The sequence below is a fragment of the Hemitrygon akajei genome, chromosome 22 (assembly GCF_048418815.1).
Source record: "Hemitrygon akajei chromosome 22, sHemAka1.3, whole genome shotgun sequence".
Lineage (NCBI taxonomy): Eukaryota > Metazoa > Chordata > Chondrichthyes > Myliobatiformes > Dasyatidae > Hemitrygon > Hemitrygon akajei.
Window position 1 is genome coordinate 57,668,179 of NC_133145.1, and position 23,168 is coordinate 57,691,346.

General features: G+C 47.6%; 1 protein-coding gene and 1 long non-coding RNA gene across 3 annotated transcripts in view; one reads left to right on the plus strand and one right to left on the minus strand.

Moving 5' to 3' along the window:
* The window catches only part of LOC140714772 (uncharacterized), a 28,548-nt gene extending 27,457 nt beyond the window's left edge, over positions 1-1,091 (minus strand). For both annotated transcript variants that reach the window (XR_012095996.1, XR_012095995.1), the window contains exon 1: positions 799-1,091. This is a non-coding gene — a long non-coding RNA (uncharacterized lncRNA). The remainder of the gene's footprint in view (positions 1-798) is intronic.
* Positions 343-23,168, plus strand: part of gnav1 (guanine nucleotide binding protein (G protein) alpha v1) — a 111,236-nt gene continuing 88,410 nt past the window's right edge. Inside the window, exons 1-2 of the mRNA XM_073026318.1 lie at positions 343-724; positions 6,053-6,144. Of these exons, the coding sequence (XP_072882419.1) occupies positions 595-724; positions 6,053-6,144 (222 nt within the window). The 5' untranslated portion in view covers positions 343-594. The remainder of the gene's footprint in view (positions 725-6,052; positions 6,145-23,168) is intronic.

Genomic DNA, 23,168 nt, shown 5'->3' on the forward strand with positions numbered 1-23,168 from the left:
GTAAATAAAAAGCGAAATAAAATCGCAAAAGCTCGAAAACTGAAATTTAGAAAATGACTGAAAATGTTGGAAACACTCAGCAAGCCAGGGTACAGAAATACGAACGGCTAGTGTTTAACCCTTCCTCAGAACTGGCCTGAACAGTTAACTCCGCTTCCCTTTCCACAGAGGCTGCCTGTCCTACCCTGAGTTTTCTATTTTAATGACGCAGTATCAGGTAGATTTGTATCCAGTTGGAGAATAAGCGATTTTTAAATTGAGAAACATTATTTTGCAAACTAGTCCTCTGCATTCCCAAAATGAGAAGCCTCCCCAGGCAGACGTCATTTCCTCTGAGTTTGACCGGGGATGTTTCCTAGTGTAACTAGGGCGCCAGCAGTTTAAACTTTCGGGAGGCGCGGGCGGAGAAGGAAACAAAGTTTTGATGCGCGACGGAGCAACATGAAGACACGTGCGAGTCCGGGGAAGTGAAGGGGGGTGGGGGAAGAGAGGGACTGCTCCTGAAGTCAGAGAGGGTGGGGTGCAGGGGCACAGGAGAGATTCATCCCACCTCACCTCGCTACCTTCCACTTGGGGAAGAAATGGTCGGCGGCAATGGGACTGTGCCTGGGTTCGGAGAGCAGCGCCGAGGAACGGCAGGCGCGGCTCCGCAGCGACAAGATTGACCGCGCTCTCTATGAATATGCCAAACAAGAGTTGAACGTGGTGAAAATTTTGCTGCTAGGTCAGTAAAAGATTGTTGGTTCCAGTGTGTAGGTTCCAACCCTGGTTGCCGGCAATGCTATGTATTACTTTTACCTTGCTATTTTGAGTTCAGTATACATAGTTACGGTTTGACTCTCGTCACAGTTTGGTTTTCATTGGAGTGGTTTAGGCGAGGTATCCGCTCTCTCCTCACCGCTTTGCATTCTTTCTCAAATTATTCCATGCATTTTGCGTAGGTGAAGCGAAGCCCTCCCCACCGCTGAGCACATCTACACGGAACGCCATCAACACCCCCCACCTCCCAGGCTATGCTCGTATCTCGCTGCTGCCACCAGGAAGGTGGTACGGGAGCCTCGGGACCCGCCCCACCAGGTTCAAGGGCAGTTCTTACCCCTCAACCATCAGGTTCTTGAACCAGAGGGGATAACTTCTCTCGCCCCATCACTGAATTGCTGTCACAACTTAAAAGACTCTTCGTCTCATGTTCTCGATACTTATTGCTTATTTATTTATTTTTGTATTTGTGGGGTTTTTTTGCGCGATGGCTGTTGCCTGTCTTGTTGGGCGCGGTCTTGCAATGATTCTATCGTGTTTACTGTGAAAGCCCGCAAGAAAATGAATCGCCGGGTGACATGTATGTCCTTTGAAACACAACCCCAATTATTCAAACGGGTAAAGACCTCCCGTCGAGTGAATGAATTGGAAAATATTGACAGTGGAAACATTCGTCATTTGGCGGTGATAAGGGCGGACAGTGATAATAGAACTTTTGTATTGTAGCCAATATTTGAGTTCCAGTGCGTATCATTTATGATTAGAAAGTTGTTAAAAAATTCTTTAGATTATAAAGACATAGTTTCTTAAAGTCGCTAAACATAAATTTGGGTCAACACATAAAATGTTGGGGGAACTCGGTAGGTCAGGCCACAGGTCCACGTTTCGTGCACAGACTTTTCATCAGTACTGGAGAGGAAGTGTTGGGGAGGGGTGGAAGCTAGAATAAGAAGGTGGGGGAGGGGGGAAGGAGTGCAAGATGGCAGGTGATGAGTGAGACCAGGTGAGGGGGAGGTCTACCCCCTCAGGACTTGATGAAGGTTCTCGGCCTGACCGTGTATTCCCCTCCCCACGGATGCTGGCTTTTCCGGTAAACTGCCGACGCTGGAATTCCAAAGTAACATATGCAGAATGTTGCAGGAATTCCGCAGATCAGGCGGAATTGAATCTATGGAAATGAATAGATGACATTTCGGGCTGAGACCCTTCCCTGGGGCTGGAAAGGGTGCCGGGATAGAAAGGCGGGAAAGGTCAAGGGCTGGAGAGGAAAGAATCTCATAGGAGAGGACCCGAGGAGAAAGGGAATGAGGAGGGGCACCTCAGGGAAGTAATAGGCGGGTGAGAAATGGTAAAAGATCAGGGTGACCTCATCTTGGCACCAACACATCCGGGAATTAAAATATTTGGCCACCAGGAGGTCCGGCTTGTCTCTGACCTGCTGAGCCCCTCCTACATTTTGTATGTTGCTCTGGATTCCGGTCACCTGCAGAATCTCTTATTATTTATTAATTTGAGTCAACTAGCTTCAGCTGACTTTTCTGTCTCATTGACGAGAATAATCCAATGAGGCAATAAGGGAGACTATTGTGTGTATCAAATAAACATTCAGTAAATACCAGAGACGGTGGAAAGCATCACTGACACTATTATAGGACTAAATGAGAAACTTGTGAGGGGCACTGACTTGCCTCTCAACACAAACACCATCACTTCATTTCAAAATTTGTCTCTAAAGTTCGTCATTCAGTACTTAATTGAGTGCATTAAAATGCCAAAAAGTACGAACTTTTAGGAGGAGAGGGAGGAAATGAAATGGTTCAAATGTTAACCCATTAGTAACACATAGGCATCAACTGCTTATTTATTTCCATAGGTGCTGTCTGATTTGCTGAGTTCCACCAGCATTGTGTGTGTGTTGCTTTGGATTTCCAGCATATACAGATTTTCTTGCGTTTATATTGACCCATTAATTGCCCACTAAGCAATCTCAATTTACTCAGACGGCCCTAAGCAATGGATTCTGGATGAGATCAGAGACAACAGGGCTATGTGGCTGTTTCACTTGCAACTATATTTAATCAGCTTGTCTGATAAAGGGACTTGGCCCGAAACATCGACTGTTTGTTCATTTCCATAGTTGCTGCCTGACCTGCTGAGTTCCTCCAGCATTATGTGTGTGTGTTGCTCTGGATTTCCAGCATCTGCAGATTATCTAGTATTCTAAATTATCTTGTATTGAGACCTCGTCCTCGATGCTAAACACCTCATCCTGTCTGTCTAGCCTCAAACCTGATGACATGAACACTGATTTCTCCAACTTCCCGTAATTTCTCCCGGCCTCCCCCTCCGTTCTTTATTCGTTCTCCACTCTGGCTCCCCACTTATCCCTTCTCTTCTCACCCGCCTACCTCCCTCTGGTGCCCCTCCTCCTTCCCTTTCTCCCATGGTCTACTCTCTTCTCCTATCCAATTCCTCCTTCAACCCTTCACCTTTTGCATGTATCACCTCCCAGCTCCTCACTGCATTCCCCCCTTCCCCACCCACCTACCTTCCCCTCACCTGCCACCTTCGAGCCTGCAGTGCTCCTTCTCCTGCCCCCCACATCCTTATTCTTCCCCTTTCCTTTCCAGTCCAGATGAAGGGTCATCATCTGACAAGTCAGCTCTTTATTCCTCTCCGTAGATGCTGCCTGACCTGCTGAGTTCCTCCAGCATTTTGTGTCCGGTACTGTGGTGTAGGAGGCATGTGCCTGTTTTTAATTGTGTTCATTATGTTTATTATAGTAGTGAGTCACGTGGGTGGGGGCGTGGTAGATGTGGAGAGATTTAATTACGTGTTTGTGCTGTTTAGAGTCATTCTGGTTAGTTTAGAATTAGGGAGTAGGTCAGGGTGATATCTTGTCTGTTTAATTTTGTTAGTTTTAGGGATTCCTTTAGTTGTATCATTTCAAGATTGTTTGTTTTGTTAGTTTCTTATTAAAGGATCGACTACATTTCCTTGACTTCATCGGCAGATGAAGTTTAATGTGGATAAATGTGAGGTTATCCACTTTGGTGGCAAGAACAGGAAGGCAGATTACTATCTGAATGGTGTCAAGTTAGGAAAAGGGGAAGTACAATGAGATCTAGGTGTTCTTGTTCATCAGTCACTGAAAGTAAGCATGCAGGTACAGCAGGCAGTGAAGACAGCTAATGGCATGCTGGCCTTCATAACAAGGGGAGTTGAGTATAGGAGCAAAGAGGTCCTTCTACAGTTGTACAGTACCCTGGTGAGACCCCACCTGGAGTATTGTGTTCAGTTTTGGTCTCCAAATTTGAGGAAGAACATTCTTGCTATTGAGGGAGTACAGCATAGGTTCATGAAGTTGATTCCCGGGATGGCGGGACTGTCATATGTTGAAAGATTGGAGCAACTGGGCTTGTATACACTGGAGTTTAGAAGGATGAGAGGGGATCTGATTGAAACATAAGGTTATTAAGGGATTGGACACGCTAGAGGCAGGAAACATGTTCCCGATGTTGGGGGAGTCCAGAACTAGAGGCCATAGTTTAAGAATAAGGGGTAGGCCATTTAGAACGGAGTTCAGGAAAAACTTTTTCACCCAGAGAGTTGTGGATCTGTGGAATGCTCTGCCTCAGAAGGCAGTGGAGGCCAATTCTCTGGGTGCTTTCAAGAAAGAGTTAGATAGAGCTCTTAAAGATAGCGGAGTCAAGGGATATGGGGAGAAGGCAGGAACGGGGTACTGACTGAATGGCGGTGCTGGCTCGAAGAGCCGAATGGCCTACTCCTGCACCTATTGTCTGTTGGCACGGTAGTGCAGTGGTCAGCACAACACATTACACTGCGGACAACCTGGGTTCAATTCCTGCCACTGCCTGTAAGAAGTTTGTGCGTTCTCCCTGTGACCATGAGGGTTTCCGCCGGGTGCTGCGGTTTCCTCCCACAGTCCAAAGATGGGCTGGTTGGTAGAATAATTGGTCATTTTAAATTGTCCTGTGATTAGGCTAGGATTAAATTGGGGGATTACTGAGCAGCATGGCTCAAAAGGCCTATTCCATACTGTATCTCAATAAATAAAAACATTGTTATTGGATTCCATGGAAGACACACCAACCAGGATTACCCCACACCCCCAGGCCTGGTCTGTAGTCTCTAAGCAGAGTTTCAACCAGGATCACCCCCGGCCTGGTCTGTCGTCTCTGACGTCAGGTCTTGGCCCGAAACATCGACTGTACTTCTTCCTGTAGATGCTGCCTGGCCTGCTGCGTTCCACCAGCATTTTGTGTGTGTTGCTTGAATTTCCAGCATCTGCAGATTTCCTTGTATCTTAGAGTATTGTGTTCAGTTCTGATTGTCTCATTGTAGGAGAGATATGGAAGCTTTAGGGAGGGTGCAGGATGCTGCCTGGATCATCAAGGTAGGTTGAATGAGCTAGAGCTTCTCTTTGGAGCAAGGGAGGATGAGAGGTGTGCAAGATGATGAGAGGCCAGAAATCTTTTCCCAGGAATGAAATGGCTAATACAAGAGGGCATGATTTGAAAGTATTTGGAGGAATGAATAAACTCCTCTCACCCACCAATCAGCAACAGGAAAGAATGGGCGAGAACACAAATAAAAATATAGAACTGAAACAGGCCAGGCAGCATCCATGGGGAGAAGAAAAAGGTACAGTTGACGTTTCGGGCTGAGACCTTTCGGCAGGACTTGTTTCAGACCTGCCGATGCTGCCTGGCCTGCTGAGTTCCCCCAGCGTTCTGTGTGTGAGGCTGTGTAGGAAGGAAGGGTTAGGTTGATTTTGGAGGGCAAATTGATGGAAGAAAAACAGAGGGCTAGGTAGGAGGGAAGGGCTAGACTGATCTTGGAGTAGGTTGAGGTCATCATAAAATTGTGGGCCGAAGGGCCTGTACTCTTCTATAGTGTGTGTAATTGACAGCGCCAGCCATTACCGATGAGGGGGTCATTTCCCACCGGTAACCGGTAAGGAGTTTGTACGTGACCGGGTGGGTTTCCTCTGGGTGCTCTGATTTCCTCCCACATTCCAAAGAAAGTTAATAAACCATGGGGTGCTGCGTCGGCAAGATTTGTGGGTTACAATCCTCGGACTGCATTGGTGGTTGGTGCAAAATGACGCGTTCCACTGTACGTTTGTGTGTTGCGATGTTCGTGTGACAAATAAAGCTTTCTTGTATCGCAGACAGGGTTGGAGTGCATTAGCTTTCCAGAGGCCGAACAAACTTGGGGAAAGGTGGGGCTACCCAACCTCCTGTTTAATGTCAGTGTCCTTGTGTTGCAGGGGCGGCCGAAAGTGGGAAGAGCACATTGGTGAAGCAGATGAAGATAATTCACAGTCATGGATTTACTGAGCAAGAACTTAACAGTTTCAAGGTATGACAATAATATAAAATGTACGAGTGGGCATTTTGCATTATAAGATTAACGGGGTAAACTTGCAAATGTATTTTATTCAGTTCCCGGACGCAAAAGAATCACCTTGGCAGACTGTTACACCTGCTCGGTTGTGGTGGCATGGTGGTGAAGTGGTTAGTGCAATGTAATACAGTACAGGTAACCCGGGTTCAATTCCAGCCGCTCCCCGTAACCGTAGGTGCTCCGGTTTCCTCCCACAGTCCAAAGACGTACTGGTTGGTAAGCTAATTGGTCACCGTAAATTGTCCAGTGACTGTGCTCAGATTAAATCAGGGGATTTTGCCGGACGGCGCAGTTGGAATTCCGCGCTGTATCTCGATAAATAATAAAATAGATAACGTGTGTGAGAATGATTTTTTCGTTCTTGTAAGCTGAAGAGTTTGTTAGGCATTGGTCAGACTGCATTCAGAGTATTGTGAGCAGTCTTGGATCCCATATTTAAGAAAAGATGATTTGGCATTGGAAAGGATGAATTATTCCAGGCATGAAAGGGTTAATGGATGAGGGGTGTTTTGATTTTCTGGGCCTGTACTCACTGGTGTTTAGGGGAATGAGATGGGATCTCATTGAAACAAGGCCATGGTAGAATGGACATATCGTTTCCTATAGTTTATTTATTTACTTAGTGATACAGCATGGAATAGGCCCTCCGAGCCACCCACCCTGACAACCCCGATTTAACCCTAACCTATTCACAATGACCACTTAACCTACCCGGTACATCTTTGGACTGTGAGGGGAAACCAGAGCACCCGGAGGAAACACACCCATTTCACGGGGAGGATGTACAGGGACTCTGCCGAGGATGCTGGGATTGAACTCTGAACTCCGATGCCCTGAGCTGTAATGGCGTCTCGCTAACTGCCTCACCACCTTGGCGTCCATAGTGGGGGAGTCTAGGATCAGAGGGCACTGCCTCAGCATACATGGACACCCCTTTAGAACAGAGCTGAGGAGGAATTTCTTTAGCCAGAGTGTAGTGAATCTGTGGAATCCATCGCCACAGACGGCTGTGGAGATCAAGTCATTGGGTGTATTTACAACAGGGATTGATAACTTCTTGATTAGTAAGGGCGTCAGAGATTATGGGGAGAAGGCAGAGAATGGGGTTGAGGGGGAAAATCAGTTGTGATTGAATGCCAGAACAGACTTGATGGGCTGAATGGCCCCATTCTGCTCTGGTGTCCAATGGTCTATTATTGTATTCATTTCTTCATTATTTATGGTAGTGTGTATGGCAGGTTTGGTGCTAATTCTGCTGTTAACTATGTAAGAGTTAAAAGTGGGTGCAGACAACTGCATAGCAATTGTTCACTGTCAGCCAGGTATCTTAGTGGGCGTCCTTTCTATCCTTCTGAAAAATGTGTGCTGTGACGGTTGGGTACTAGAAATATCTGTTTTCTTTGGCTGCATTCCCGTAGGCTGAGAAGGAAGCCAGGTCACTGAGACCTTGCCGGACTGGCGGTGACAGTGTCCTCTCGGGCACATCTTTCCCGCGTGCATGGAGCTCCCCCCACGGGGATGGCTGCTTTGGGGAGGAGGCAGTAGCTCGTCTCCTTGCAGACTGTGGGTTTGTGAAAAAGGTGTGGAGGAAGACGAGAGGGCCTGCGTCGCGGTTCATCCCGGGTAGCTGTGCTACAGATGACTCTCTGATCTGCGGGCAGCTCCCAGGGACGCACGCGCACATGGCCGAGCATTAACTGCTGCTGGCAGGCGATCAGCTTGGCTGGTCTGCTGGCACACGGAGAAGTCCATAGCACAGAGGAACGCTGCTCTCTGGCATGTTCCAGGCTGCAGGAGTACGTGCTCAGGGACCCACTGAAGCTGGGTGCAGCCATCGCAAGGGTTCTGTGGGAGAGAGCCACAGTGTAGGGTTCTTCTGCTGCTGGGAGGGAGGGACCAGGTTGGGAGAAAAAGCCCCTCAATTACTGTAGAGTGTATCTTCTGGAGGACTACACGAGAGGCGGCTGTACTATTGATTTGTAGAAATGTAATCAGACAGTACTTAATGCATTCATTATGAATGGAAAGGCATTGCACACACAGTTTATTCTTGTAAATATTTTTATTATGAATAAAGATTATTTTGATTTTTAAAATACTGCACGGTGCCAAGAAAACACCCTTCTCTTATGTAAGTTGTTTGCACCGCAGATTATGAAATGTGTGTGTGTGTGAGAGACGTACAGTGGTGTTTGGGTGGGGGTGACTAGTCTTTCCACGGCAGAGGGTGTGGCTCATCCACCGAACCCTGAAGCTGGGAGGCAATTGCGATGTCAAGCCGCTCAGACGTGAGAGCCCCTCATTTCAAAGTACATTGATTATCAAATATGTATACATTATACAGCGTTGAGACTCTTCTCTTTAACAGCAGCCACAAAACGAAACCCTATCGAACCTATTTTTAAAAAGTCATATACACCCAGTGCGCAGAGAAAGAAAATCGTGCAAATGATAAAAGTAAGCATTTAGAACTGAAGTTTTATCAGAGAGACTGAAGCCATTTGAGTGTCTACTATAGAACAGTACAGGCCCTCAATTTATTATTATTGTTATTATTATTGCTTTATTGTCACCAAACAATTGATACGAGAGCGTACAATCATCACATCGAAATTTGATTCTGCGCTTCGCGCTGACTGGAGCACAAAGCCCTTCTGCCCACGATCTTGTATCTGTGACTCCCGTGAACTACTGATAAATGAAGTAAAGCTGAAGTACGAGGGAGAAGGGGAACCAATTTCTTCTGTTTCCTGCCTGGCAGGCAAAACCCAGTGATGTTCTTCAGAGCTTGATAACTTTGCTGTAACAAGAGTGGAGGCAAGTGGCTACGTCGTTCGAGTCGTGGAGTAATCCGCACGTGTGTCAGGATGTACGGTTAGGGTTTGTGAGTTGTGGGAAAGTCATGTTTGTGCCAGAAACAGGGCGACGCTTGCGGGCTGCCCAGCAGAACTCTTGCCGAGTAGATTTGATGCAAATGACTCATTTCACTGTACGCATTGATGTACTTGTGACAAACAGAACTATTCTTTGAGTTTGAGCAGAACGCAAACTGGGCATGTTGACTTCGCACTGATTGATTCTGAGAAGCCAGCCCAGGCTTTTGTTGTACGGTTCATGCACGATATTAAAATAAGTGAAATAAAATATAAAACACAGGGTAACACACACAAAATGCCGGAGGAACTCAGCAGGCCAGGCAGCATCTGTGTCCTGCCAAAGGGGTTTGATGTTGACTGTACTTTTTTTTCCATAGATGCTGCCTGGCCTGCTGAGTTCCTCTGGCATTTTATCTGTGCGTGTTGCTCAGATTTCCCATCTTTTTAATTCCTATTCCCGTTCTGACTTGTCGGACCATGGCCTCCTCTTGTGCCAGGATGAGGCCACCCTCAGGATGGAGGAGCAACCCCTTACGTTCCACCTGGGCAGCCTCCTGCCTGACGGGTATGAATATCGATTTCTCCTTCCATTAAACAGATTTTCTCCTTCTCTTCCTTTACTCCTCACTCTGAGCTTTTACTTCTTCTTACCTGCCTGTTACCTCCCTCGGGTCCTCCCTCCTCTCCTCCACCTTTCCCATCCACTTGGCTTCCAGCTAGCCTCCTTTCCCCTCTCTCCCCCCCCCCCCCCACCTTTTTATTCTGGCCTCTTCCCCCTTCCTTCTCAGTCCTGAGGAAGGGTCTTTGCCCGAAACATTGACCATCTACCCATTTCCACAGATGCTGCCTGGCCTGCTGAATTCCTCCAGCATTTTGTGTGTGTTGCAGACTTCCTCGTGTTTAAAAGCTTCCCATCCACCCGCTTGGATATGCAAGGCTCGGTTCCTCAACAAAATTAAAAGCCAGGATCCCACAGAACACCATCTGGCATGCCAGACTGACAAAGAACTTTTCACTTCTATTAGGGATCCCTCAATACCTCAATTTCCTGATGAAACAGTACTAATGCATAATCACACTTCCCATTTTCCCCCAAATGAAGCCATTCAGATGCATCATTGTTAAGGATTATAAACACAAGAGGTTCTGCAGATGCTGGAAATCCAGAGTAACACACACACACGATGCTGGAGGAACTCAGCAGGCCAGGCAGCATCTATGGAAAAAAAAGTACAGTCAACATCAAACCCCTTTGGCAGGACACAGATGCTGCCTGGCCTGCTGAGTTCCTCCAGCATCGTGTGTGTGTGTTACTCTGGATTTCCAGCATCTGCAGAACCTCTTGTGTTTACAATCCTTAACAATGATGCATCTGAATGGCTTCATTTGGGGGAAAATGGGAAGTGTAGTGTACTGAGCTAAGAGTCCCTTAAATGTCGCTGATGTACCAGCCTCTACCAGCAAATCTGATAGTGTGTTCTAGCACATGCCACTTTCTGTGTATATTTTTATCCCTCCTATACTTCCCTCCACTTCCCTCAAAGGGATGTCCTTTGCCGTCCTGGGAAGAAGCCCCTGGCTATCCACTCTACCTGTGCCTCTTCCCCTCTTGTATCAAGTGGCAGGTCAGTGAGGTGTTTAGTAAACACAAAGTACACTGCAGATGTTGTGGTCAAATCAACACATACAAACAAGCTGGAGGAACTCAGCAGGTCGGGCAGCATCCGTTGAAAGGAGCAGTCAACGTTTCGGGCCGAGACCCTTCGTCAGGACTGGAGGGGGCAGGGGCCCTAGAAAGAAGGTGGGGGGAGGGTGGAAAGTGGCAGGTGGAAAACCAATCAGAGGAAAGATCAAGGGGTGGGGGAGGGAACAGGCAGGAAAGGTGAAGAAGGGATGTAAGGGGAAAGCACTATGGATAGTAGAAGAAGGCAGAATCATGAGAGAGGTGATAGGCAGCTGGAGGAAGAAGCAGAGTGAAGGTGGGATGGGGGAAGGGAGAGGGAGGGAATTACCGGAAGTTGGAGAATTCAATGTTCATACCAAGGGGCTGGAGACTACCCAGACAGTATATGAGGTGTTGCTCCTCCAACCTGAGTTTGGCCTCATCATGGCAGTAGAGGAGGCCATGAATGGACATATCCGAATGGGAATGAGAGGCAGAGTTGAAGTGGGTGGCAACCGGGAGATCCTGTCTGTTGCGGTGGACGGAGAGGAGGTGTTTCCCGGTTTGCAGTCAACCCCAGTCAGCAGCTGGGACCTGCTTTGTAAATTCCATCTGCAGTCCACATCTGGATCTGAAGACAGGTATAGAAATTAATATTTGCTACATACCCTAGCTCCAAAATATGTCCTAACACAGTAATCCAGGCAGCATGCTGGTAAATCTCTTCCCCAACTTCACCGAAGCTTCCTAAAACGAAGCAACCAGAACTGAACACGATATTCCTTCTGAAGTTGGCACGTTCTCTCTGTGGGCTCCACGTTCTGAGTGTTCTACTCCCCTCCTACATCCCAAACATGTGCAGGTTGGCAGGTTAATTTGCCCTTGTCAATTGCCCCTAATGTGTAGGTACGTGATAGAATCAGGAGTGAGTCGATGAGTCTCTGTGGGGAGAGTTAAATTGAGATTAACATGTATAGATACACATAGTAAGGTTGGTCAGCATGGTCTCGATGGGCCAAAGGGCCTAGCACTGAAGTATCTGAAGAATTTTCAAGATTCAAGTTTATTTATCGGGTTTACATTGAAACATACGGTGAAATGTATCGTGTTAACAGCCAACACAACCAATATATTGGACTCGTTATCTTAATTCCTCTCGTACTGTGTTACTGCGCATTACACTGCTTGGTGTTTAGGGCAGCAATGAGAGTCCCCCATCTCATTCTGTCCGTACTGTTGCACACAGATGTCGAAGGATTCTTCATTGCTGTTTCCGTAACAATTTCTTTTGACCGATCAAGGTTGTTAGCCCTAACCCCACCCCGAACCTGGAGGACCAGTGGACCACTCTTAGTCTGGCCTCTAACCTTTGACCTGTTTGAGTTGGTGACCCTACTGAGAGTCAAAGTGTAAAGCCCTGACTCCAGCCAGCATAGCTCTCCAGGTCATTGAGGCACGCAAGCCTCCAAACCCTACGACAAGGTTGTGGCCCATTTGGAGGTAAGTACCACTAGACAGGTTGCAATCATAACCCTTCGGAATAGGGGGTCTCAACTAGAAACACGTTTTTCTAAATTTCCTCTGCTTTTGTATTGTTGGTGGTTTCCCATTTAACCCTGCTGTAGCTCATTAAACGTCGAGGAAGGGGTCTCCAGTGCAGGCTGCGTGGTTCCAGATACCATAAGATCCTAGCCAGTAATTACCCCCCCCCCCCCCCCCACGTGACCCAGGATGTTTGCAGGTACCAACTTCCAGCTCTGTCGTACCCCCTTGTCTGCTCCTTGTACCTCTCTTTCTCCCTCAATGCGCCCTCTCCTCTAGGCTCAGTTACTAAAAACTAAAGGCATTTACTGATGTGCCACACACGCAAAGTGCTGGAGGAACTCAACAGGTCAGGCAGCACAGACGGAAATGAATTAACAGTCAGTGTTTTGAGCCAAGACACTGAAAAGGGAGAGGGAAGATGCCAGAATAAAAAGATGGGGGGAGGGGAAGGATGGTGACGGGTGAAGCCAGGTGGGTGGGAAAGATAAAGGGCTGGAGAGGAAGGAATCTGATAGGAGAAGGAGAGTGGACCCTAGGAGAAAGGGAACGTAGGACGAGGCACCAGGGGAGGTGATAGGCAGGTGGGAAGAGGCTAGAGTGAGGAATGGAAGACGAGGAGAAGGGGAGAGGAACATTTTTACTGGAAGGTGCGATCGATCTGGAATCGGGGAACCTGTCCAACCACATTCCGTGCCCTTTTAATACACTGTTTTCTTCTTGTTTACACTCCTACCTGGTAAAATTGACTTGCACAGGGAAGGGTAGGGCACTGGGGAGCACTCTTTCTCAAGGAGGTTACCAGGAAAGTTAATGGAGGCAGGGCAGTGGATGTTGTGTACATGGACTTCAGCAAGGCCTTTGACAAAGTCCCAAAGGGAGATTACTCAAGAAACTTCAGGCCCTTGGAATTCAGAACACAGTAGTAAAAAGTGAACTCGTTATCTTGAAGGGGACTTTGTAGGGATTGATGTTGTGATTGTAAGGGGATGAGAAGAGGAATATACGGTCAATAAATCCCAGTATAAGCTGGCTAAACCGAGCAGTTTATTGTTCGTCTACTGTGCTTTAGTGGTTAGTACAGCATTTTACAGTACAAGTGAGCTGTGATCATTTCCTGCCGCAGACTGTAAGGAGTTTGTACGTTCTCTCCATGACCAAGAGGATTTCCTCTGGATGCTCCAGTTTCCGCCCACGGTCCAAAGTTGTACCGGATGGTAGGTTAATTGGTCATTGTCCAGTGATTAGGCTGGAATTAAATCAGGCGGGGTGCCGGTCTGCGCCACTTTGAGGCCTGGAAGGACCTATTTCGTACTGGGTCTCAGTAAATAAATATTACGAGCAGACCATCTGAAAATGTTTTGGGTTTACAAAGCACAGAGCCACAATTTAATTACTGAAGCCTCTGGCAGAGAAAGGCCACGTGACCAAGGTCACAAAGAAAAATGGGGGCCACGTGGTAGGGAAGGGTTAAATTGATCTTGGAGTAGGTTAAAAGGTCAGCGTAACATTGTGGACTGAATGGCCTGTACTGTTCTGCATGCAGTGGTCATCAACTTGTTAATGCAAATACCTAATCAGCCAATCATGTGGCAGCAACTCGATGGATAAAAGCATGCAGACACGGTCAAGAGGTTGAGTTGTTGTTCAGACCAGACATCAGAACGGGGAAGAAATGTGATCTAAGTCGCTTCCACCGTGGAATGGTTGTTGGTTCCAGATGGCGTAGGTTTTAAGTATCTCTGGGGATTTTCACGCACAGTAGTCTCTAGATTTTACAGAGAAGATGTGCAGGAAAAGCATCCAGTGAGCAGCAGTTCTGTGGGTGAAAATGCTTTGTTAATGAGAGAGGTCAGAGGAAAATGGCCAGACTGGTTCAAGCTGACGGGAAGGTGACAGTAACTCAGATAACCATGCGTTACAACAGTGGTGTGCAGAAGAGCATCTCTGAATACACAACAAATTGAATCTTGAAGTGGATGGGCCACAACAGCAAAAGACCACAAACATACACTCAGCAGCCGCTTTATTATGCACAGAAGGTACCTCAATGTTCCTGCCTCTCCCAGCCACTTGCAATGGGAGATGTAATTTCCTAATTCCTCTGCTGGTTGCTTTAAACCTTTTTTCCTTCACTTTTGCGCCCATCCATTGCGAAACAGGCGATAGGTAGTGTGGGGACAGTCTGTGGTAAGGAGTCCTCCCTCCACAGTGTGCTGTAGCTACCCGGATTTACCGCTGTTGAAATAATTGGGATTGAAGGGTTGACGGGGTGTTGACGCTCTGTACACAAACATAATGATTAGCTTGGTGAAGTCAGTGAAGTGCACTGCTATATCTTTTTATAAATTTCTTTGGAAGGGAGGTAAGCCCCGGATGTTGGTGTGCAACGTTGCAGCTGACAGGGTGGAGTTGTCTTTTTGGTAATTTTTTTAAAAAAATCTCTCAGCACTCCTGCTGCTGCAAAACAGCAAATTTCTCACCATCGCCAAAATCCCATTTGGGATCAGCTCTGAGTTTACACCCACTCTGCAGAGCCAAGGAAGAGTTTGTCCAGCGTCTGGAATAAACTTGCTCAAGCTGCCTCTGGTTTCCCTGGCGATTCCATCCTTCTCGCCGTTCAAGGAGGTGGCATCTCGTTTAGATAACAAACCCGATTCTGATGAAGGATTTTGGAAGGACTGGGAGCCAAAAATTCTCCCAGACAGTTTAATCCGGTCGATGTGGATTAGCCTATTTAGCATTCATCTGTGAGCCTGCCTGTTGACTCAACCGGTCTGGCAGATGTCCTTTCTATTTGTGCCTTTTATTTCCTGAATAATTAAAACACTTAAATATCTCGGGCGGAGGGCAGGGCTGGTGTCTGATGTCAGCTTCCTGCCAAGGAGTTTGAGGAAATGTAGTACTGAATGTCGCCATAGTATCACAGAGAGCTTCCTAACCGGTTGCATCTCTCGTCCAGTATGGGAGGGGGGACTCTGCACAGGAGTGGAGACGTTGCAAACTCATCCAGCTTCCTCACAAGCACTGGCCTCCCCATACCATCGAGGACATCTTCAAAAGGGGATGCGTCAAGACGGCCCCGCCGCCCAGCACGTGCTACCGTTCTCATCGTTACCATCAAGAAGTAGTACCAGCCATCAGAAGGCATACACACAAAAAGCTTTTTAGGAGCAGTTTCTTCCCCTCTGCCGTCAGATTTCTGAGTGGGCAGTGAACCCGTGAACACGACCTGTTCTCTCTCTGTCATTTATGGTTGTTACGCATTGCACTGTACTGCTGCCACAGCGCAGCACATTTCACAGCGTCTCTCAGCGAAGAATCGGATTCCTTCAGTCAGTTGCAGATGAAGGAATCGGTGGGCTGGTTAATTGCCAACCACAACTCCCTCCCGCCCTTCATTCCCCATTCCTGTTTTCCCCCTCTCACCTCGTCTCCTTACCTGCCCGTCACCTCCCTCTGGTCCTCCTCCCCCTTCCCCTGGTCTGCTGTCCCGTCCTATCAGACTGCCCCTTTCGTTATCTCCTTCACCAATCAGCTTCCCTGCTCTTTACTTCACCCCTCCCCTCTCTCAGTTTCACCTGTCACCTACCACCTTGTACTACCTCCCACCCTCCTACTCTGACCTCTCCCCTCTTTTCCGGTCCTGACAAAGGTTCTGTCGACTGTTCATTCATTTCCATAGATGCTGTGTGACCTGCTCAGTTCCTCCAGCATTTGGTACGCGTTGCTAAACAAGGACGTTTAGATGGCGTATGGTGTGCTGACCTTCATCAACCGTGGGGTTGAGTTCAAGAACTGGGAAGTAATGTTACAGTTATATAAGACCTTAGTTAGACCCCACTTGGACTACTGTGCTCAGTTCTGGTTGCCTCACTACAGGAAGGATGTGGAAACCATAGAAAGGGTGCAGAGGAGATTTACAAGGATGTTGCCTGGATTGGGAGCATGCCTTATGAGAATAGGTTGAGTGAACTCGGCCTTTTCTCCTTGGAGCGACGGAGGATGAGAGGTGACATAAAGGTGTATAAGATGATGAGAGGTTTTGATCATGTGGATATTCAGAGGCTTTTTCCCGGAGCTGAAGTGGCTAACATGAGGGGGCATAGTTTCAAGGTGCTTGGAAATGGGTACAGGGGGGATGTCAGAGGTAAGTTTTTCACATAGTGGTGGGTGCGTGGAATATACTGCCAATGAAGGTGGTAGAGGTGGATACCATAGGGTCTTTTGAGAGACTCTTAGGTACGTGGAGCTTAGAAAAATAGAGGGCTATGCAATAGGGAAATTCTAGGCAGTTTCTAGAGTAGGTTACATGGTCAGCACAACATTGTGGGCCGAAGGGCCTGTAACGTGCACTAGGTTTCTGTGTTCTAATGCTCATGCTGTCGATTCTCAATGGCTGAGCTTTCCTTTGTATTGGTTGTGTTCTGTTTACACTGGAGTTATAGTTGTATAGCAGGCAAGCAAGGCCTTTTGGCCCATCTGGTCCATGCTGACCAAGGTCCCCATCTAAGCCGGTCCCAATTGCTTGCATTTGGCCCATTCCCATTGCTGCTGCTGACTGAGGAGCTTGCACAGGAGTCTCCCTGTGGCTGCCAGGGTCTCCTCGGGGTGCTCTGCTTTTCTCGGGTCGGTAGGCTCGAGGGCGTGAGTGTCGGCGCCGGAGGTGTAGCGAGACTGGCGGGCTGCCCCAGCACGTTCTCGGGCTGCGTTGGTCCTTGACGTGAATGGTGCATATCACTATATTTATGTACATGTGACATGTGAGCTAATTTTAAATCTTAGTCTTTAAAACCCGTCCAAGTATCTTTTAACGTAGCTGTCTCAACCTCTGGCAGTTCATTCCATATATTGACCACCCTCTGGGTGAATAAATTGCCCCTTTGATTCCTATTAAATCCTTCATTCCCCTCTCGTCTTAGCCCAATGCCGCCGAGTTCTTCATTTCCTCTATCCCTGGGAAGAATGCTGTGCATTCAACCTATCTGTGCTCCTCGTGATCTCGATGAGATCGCCCCTCAGTCACCTACAATAACGTCCCAGCCTATCCAACCTCTCCCAATAGTCCAGGCCCTCTCAAGCCTTGGCAACATCCCTGTAGATCTTTTGGCACTCTCTCTAGTTTAATAAGAGTGCAGATGAAAGATTTTAAATGTTTATGGGATAAAAGATTGAAATAAGCCACAGAAAGTTGTGAACTTAGTCAGCTCCATCATGAGCACTAACCTTCCCAGCATCCAGGACATCTTCAAGGAGCGGTGTGTCAAAAAGGCAGCGTCCCTCATTGAGGACCCCCATCACCCAGGACGTGCCCTCTTCTCATTGCTACCATCAGGAAAGAGGTACAGGAGCCTGAAGGCAAACACCCAACGATTCAGGAACCGCTCCTTCTCCTCTGCCATCTGATGTCCGAATGGACATTGAACGCATGAACCCTACCTCACTACTTTTTTTCCCTTTTTGCACTATTTATTTAAATTAATTTTCTTAATATATATGCTTTCTGTAATCTACAATTTATGTGTTGCAATGTTCTGCTGCCGCATAACAAATTTCATGATACATTCCAGTGATAAAAACTGATTCATACTCACAAGAGATTCCGCAGATGTCAAATATCTTGAGCAACACACAAAATGCTGGAGGAACTCAGCAAGTCAGGCAGAATCTATGGACTCCTGGAGAGAGGTATCAGGCCAAACTGTCAACAGTTCATTTCCCTCCATAGGTGCCAGACAACTTGCTGAGTTTCACCAGGATTTGATGTATGTTGCAAAAGATTTATACTTTCTTCTTGTGCCGAAGTTTGTCAGTGTTTCAGTCCTCTGTGGTAGGGTTTGGTTGACTGCCTTAGTCGTTAATCAGAGGGCAAGTCAGTGGGATGGGGTTCACCGTGGGTTGAAGATTGCTGTGTTTATTTCAGTTGGACCACGTTTGAGAGGAGCTTTTTCTGTCTGTACATCTCCCCACGGGGGTGGGGAGGGGTGATCGGTATCTCATCATTGCACTGAAGAAAATGCAGCAGATAGTCACCAGGACTTTCAAGCAGAGGAGGCTGAGTGGTGAGGGCACATGGAGGGTAGATGGTCAGAAATTTTTTTTCCTGTGGCAGAGGACATGGATCCAAGTGAGGAGTAGGGAAAAAACAGAGTCATGGAATACCACAGCACAGAACCAGGCCCTTCAGCCCATCTAGGTCATGCCAGACCATTAACCTGCCTGGCCCCATAGATGTGCGTCTGGACCATAGCCCTCCATACCCCTCCAGTCCCTATTTCTCTGGAGAGTCATAGAACACTACAAGGGAGGGCGTGAGGAATTTCATCCAGAGGTGGTTGCAGCTTGAAGCAGAGACTGAGAACGTCAACGGTTAACAAGCATCTTGGAAAACGGATCTCTGAGGCTTGGTAGGGGGTTCCTCCAGCACCTTTTGTCTTGGGTGAGGAGCAGCCGTGGGGTTTAGCCGTGAGGCCAGCAGGCGGAGACTGGTCCCATGCTGTAGCTTCAGAAGAGAAGAGTTGTAGAAACGGAAGAGGCAACGTGATCTGATTCCATTTATATTGGTAAAGCTTAAAAATAAGCAAAGCTGGTCTTCCCAAGAGTACAAAACAGGAGGTTTTCCCAGCAGGAGAATTTGGATATATACAGTGTGTTCTTGTAGGCGCACACTCACTCACACAGGTCTTCAAAAAATAAAAATAAAATCTTCAAGGAGCGATGCCTCAAAAAGACGCCATCCATCATTAAGGACCCCCATTTCCCAGGACATACCCTCTTTTCGTTGCTACAAGCAGGGAGGAGGTACAGAAGCCTGAAGGCACACACTCAACGATTCAGGAACAGCTCCCCATCAGATTTCTGAATGGACATTGAACCCATGAACACTACCTCACTATTCTTTTCTAATTTTTAACTTTTGTACTAGTTTAACTATTTAATATATAAATATATATTTACTGCTTTTCAGGTTTTTTCCCTGTTACTACGTATTGCATTGTATTGCTGCCACAAAGACAACAAATTTCACGACACATGCCGGTGACGTTAATCTTGACTCTGCGACGCAGTGGGAAGGCAGCCTGGTGGTGTGGTGGTTAGTGTAACCTTCTCGGCACCGGCAACCAGAGGATCAGGGGTTAATTTCCACGTTGTCTGTAAGATCTCCCGTGACCACGTAGATTTCCACCGGGCGCCTGCGAGTTCGGGAGTTAGAGGGCGGGCTACGTTGGCGCAGGAAGCATGGCGACACTTGTGGGCTGCCCCCCGAATGTCGGCACAAATGACCCATTTCACCGTACGTTTCGATGTGCGTGTGAGCAGTAAGCTGGTCTTTAAACTGTAATCTCTATTCTTTGATTCACTGAAGTGCGTTGGAATTAAAAGTGAAGAGAGGAGCCTGAGACCGCAGGCAGTAATGATAGTGGGCAGCGACACTCTTGGGAGGGGCACAGACTTTTTCCTGGGTGCATTCCTGAGGCATACCAGGAATTATCTGAGAGCCTGTCACGGCTGGAACCAGACTGGGAGCAATTACCTCGTCTGCGGAGAGCTCTGCTTGCCCTTGTTGAGGGATGGAACACTTTCCTGTCGAGCTTTCCTCCCTTTTGAGATGCAGTTTTTAAAGTTCTGTCCCTGTTAGAACGTGCAAATTGGCCACCGCGCTTGCACAAAGAACATCCAGGAGCATCTGTATGAGAGTAACACACACAAAATGCTGGTGGGACAGCAGGTCAGGAGGGAAATAGACCAAATTCAAAGTAAATTCATTACCAAAGTATGTTTACCTCACTGTATACCACCACGAGATTCATTTTCTTGCAGGAAAATAAAGAAAAACAATAGAATAATGAAAAACTATGTGTAACATATTCTGACAAACCAATGTGCAAAAGAGGACTCATCGTGTGAGTAATAAATTTTTAAAAAGTAAATAATACTGAGAACTTGAGTTGTAGAATCCTTAAAAGTGAGACAATAGGTCATGGAGAGGTCCAGATGAGTGAAGTTATCCACGCAGGTTCAGGAGCCTGATGGTTGAGGGGTAATAACTGTTCCTGACCTGGTGGTGTGGGACCTAAGGCTCCCATACCTCCTGTCTGATAGTAGTGAGAAGAGGTCTGGATGGTGGGGGTCCTTAATGAAGGATGCTGTTTTCTTGTGTCAGTGCTCCTTGTAGATGTGCTCAATGGTAGGAACGTCATTGTGATGTGTGTAAGTAGTCAGCGTTTGGGGCCAAGACCCTAAGATGTGGAGAGGAAAGCTCGGAAAGATTTCTCACTTCATTCCCACTCCCACATCACCAGCCAGCTTGTATTCTTTCCCTTCCCCTCCCCCCACCACCTTATCTGGCTCGTACCCCCTTCCTTTTCCAGTCCTGAAGAAGAATCTTGGCCCCAAACATCGACTGTTTATTCTCATCCATGGAATCTGCCTGTCCTGCTGAGTTCCTCCCAGCGTTTTGTGTGTATTACTCTGGATTTCCAGCATCTGCAGAATCCCCTGTGTTGTCGATCTTCCTCAATCCAGTCTGTCTGGGCAGAGTGGTACTACACTTTGTTAACTGGGATGGTTGAAACACGGAAGTTGGTCTGATCAGTAGGAGGAATTTTTGTTCTGTTTCAAAAAGCATCCAGTTCTGTGAGCAAAAACACCTTGATAATGAGAGAGGTCAGAGGAGAATGGCCAGACTGGTTCAAGCTGACGGGAGGGCGACAGTAACTGAACTAGCCGCAGGTTACAACAGTGGTGGGCAGAAGAGCATCTCTGAACACATAGCAAGCAAACTTTGAAGTGGACGCTAATGTGGAGATCCCACCAGGCTCCACTCCTGCACCTAATAGAGTGGCCACTTTATCAAGCGACAATAAACCTGGTTCAGACTAATATTAGCCATGAAAGGAGAGATGCTGAAGTTTCTTCTAAAGGCAGTTTTGGGTGGGTGGGGGGGGCGGGTTAGTTGTGTGAGAGAAATTTGGACAAAGTGTTTCTGAGAGTTTGGGATGTGTGTAAGTACTAGCCTGAGCTCGTTAGGCTGAATGGCCTGTTTCTGGGCCATGTTGAATGCATCACCAACAGTAACCTTGGAGGTTCTCTTTGGGGATGTCGCGGTGGTGTAGCGGTTAGCGCGACACTATCAGCTCAGGGCGTCGGAGTTTGGAGTGTAATGGCAGTGCTGTCTGTGAGGGGTTTGTACCTTCTCCCCATGATTGCGTGGGTCTCCTCCCACAGTCCAAAGTCGTACTGGTTTGTAGGCGAATTGGTCACTGTAGATTGTCCTGTGCCCCAGGTTGAATGGCCTCGTTCGTCAAAGGAACCAACCCAGCCAGTGCAATGTAGACTGTCTGAGTTGAAACTGCACACAATACGAGTGCAGCCTTCTGTACCATTGCACAAAGACATATTTTCACCTGTAACTCAAACCCCCTCATAATGAAAGTGAATACCTCTAGTGTTACACCTGTGTGTGTGTGTGGCCCTCTGGGAGGGAGGAGATCTCTCTGACATCCTGGAAATGTACACAAACCTCGGACATCAGCGACACGCATACCAGAGTTAGCTTACCTGGCAATTATACCGAGCTAGTTTCAGAAATTCTGCTGAAGAACCCACTCACTTCCTGTACAGCGAGCGGACCACAGGGGTGTGCGTCCCAGGCTGGACTGAACGCGGGTCCCAGCGGTAACTCACCCATCCTGCTGTACAGTGGACCTTTTGTGCTCAGTGTTGGAGAGTTCAAGTTCACATTTAATTGTCATTCAACCATACACATACAACCAAACTAAACAGCGTTCCTCCAGAGCAATTCAAAACACCGTACCAGCAGTCATACACAGCACAAAGCACATACGATGTTAATAGCAAGAAAAACAACTGTCATAAAAGATAATATTAGCATGGCCTAAAGATCGATGGTGCACGGGCTGTTATCCTTGAGCCATGTTTCTGCAAGAACAGGTACGCTGCAGTTGCTCATCTCACTAGTGTAGCCTCAGACAAACTCAACCCAGCTTGTCTTTCAGTGAGTGAACACCAGAGAGCAGCACCGAGGGAAGGAACCAGGCCACAACCCAGCATGGACTTCAGAGCCGCTGCTCTCTCCCATGTAGCCTCTGGCGCCTCCTCCCCGCGTGGCTTCAGCAGGCAGTGCAGCACCACGAGGGTCTGGTCTGTCCCAATAACTGAGGCCACGCAGCTCCCCCGCCGTCAGTCTTTCCACCGGGTTCTAAATTAACAATATCCAACAGAGTCTTGCCATCCCAAGAAAAAAGTCCAAGAGAATCATTTACACCCTTTGTTGACCCATGCGCTGCCTCCGACACCTTCCCTGGGGGGGCTGTAGCAGGTGATGGACTGGGCTGTATCTGCAGACATTTCCGTTAGTGGGCATTGGTGTTTCTGTACCAGGCCATGATGCAACTGTCAGGATAATATCTTCTATGGAAGTTTGTCAAAGTTTCAGATGACTTGCTGAACCTAAGCAAACTTCTAAGAAAGTAGAGATGCTGCTGTGCCTTCTTGTGGGATGGCATTAACGTGCTTGTCCCAGCATTCCCTGACGTGGAATTTACAGTTACTGACCCTCTCCACCTCTGATCCCCTAAAGAGCTCTGGCTTTTTATTCTCCCCAAATTTTAGTCAATTGCCTCTCTACCTCCCTTTCTGTCCTCCCCTCCCCACCCCAGATTCTACCCCTTGACAGAGTTACAGATGGATCAGTGAAACCTCCAACCAGCACGACGTCCAGATGTGGGGTCCTGTGCAGTTACAGAGAGAATGTGCAGACTCCACAGGGACTGCTCCCAAGGCTGGGGCTGAATAGGGGTCCCTGGGGTCACAAGGAAGTGGCTCTACCATGGCGTGCTATCTGGTCGATTGTAATCCCCTCGGTGTTGGGGGTA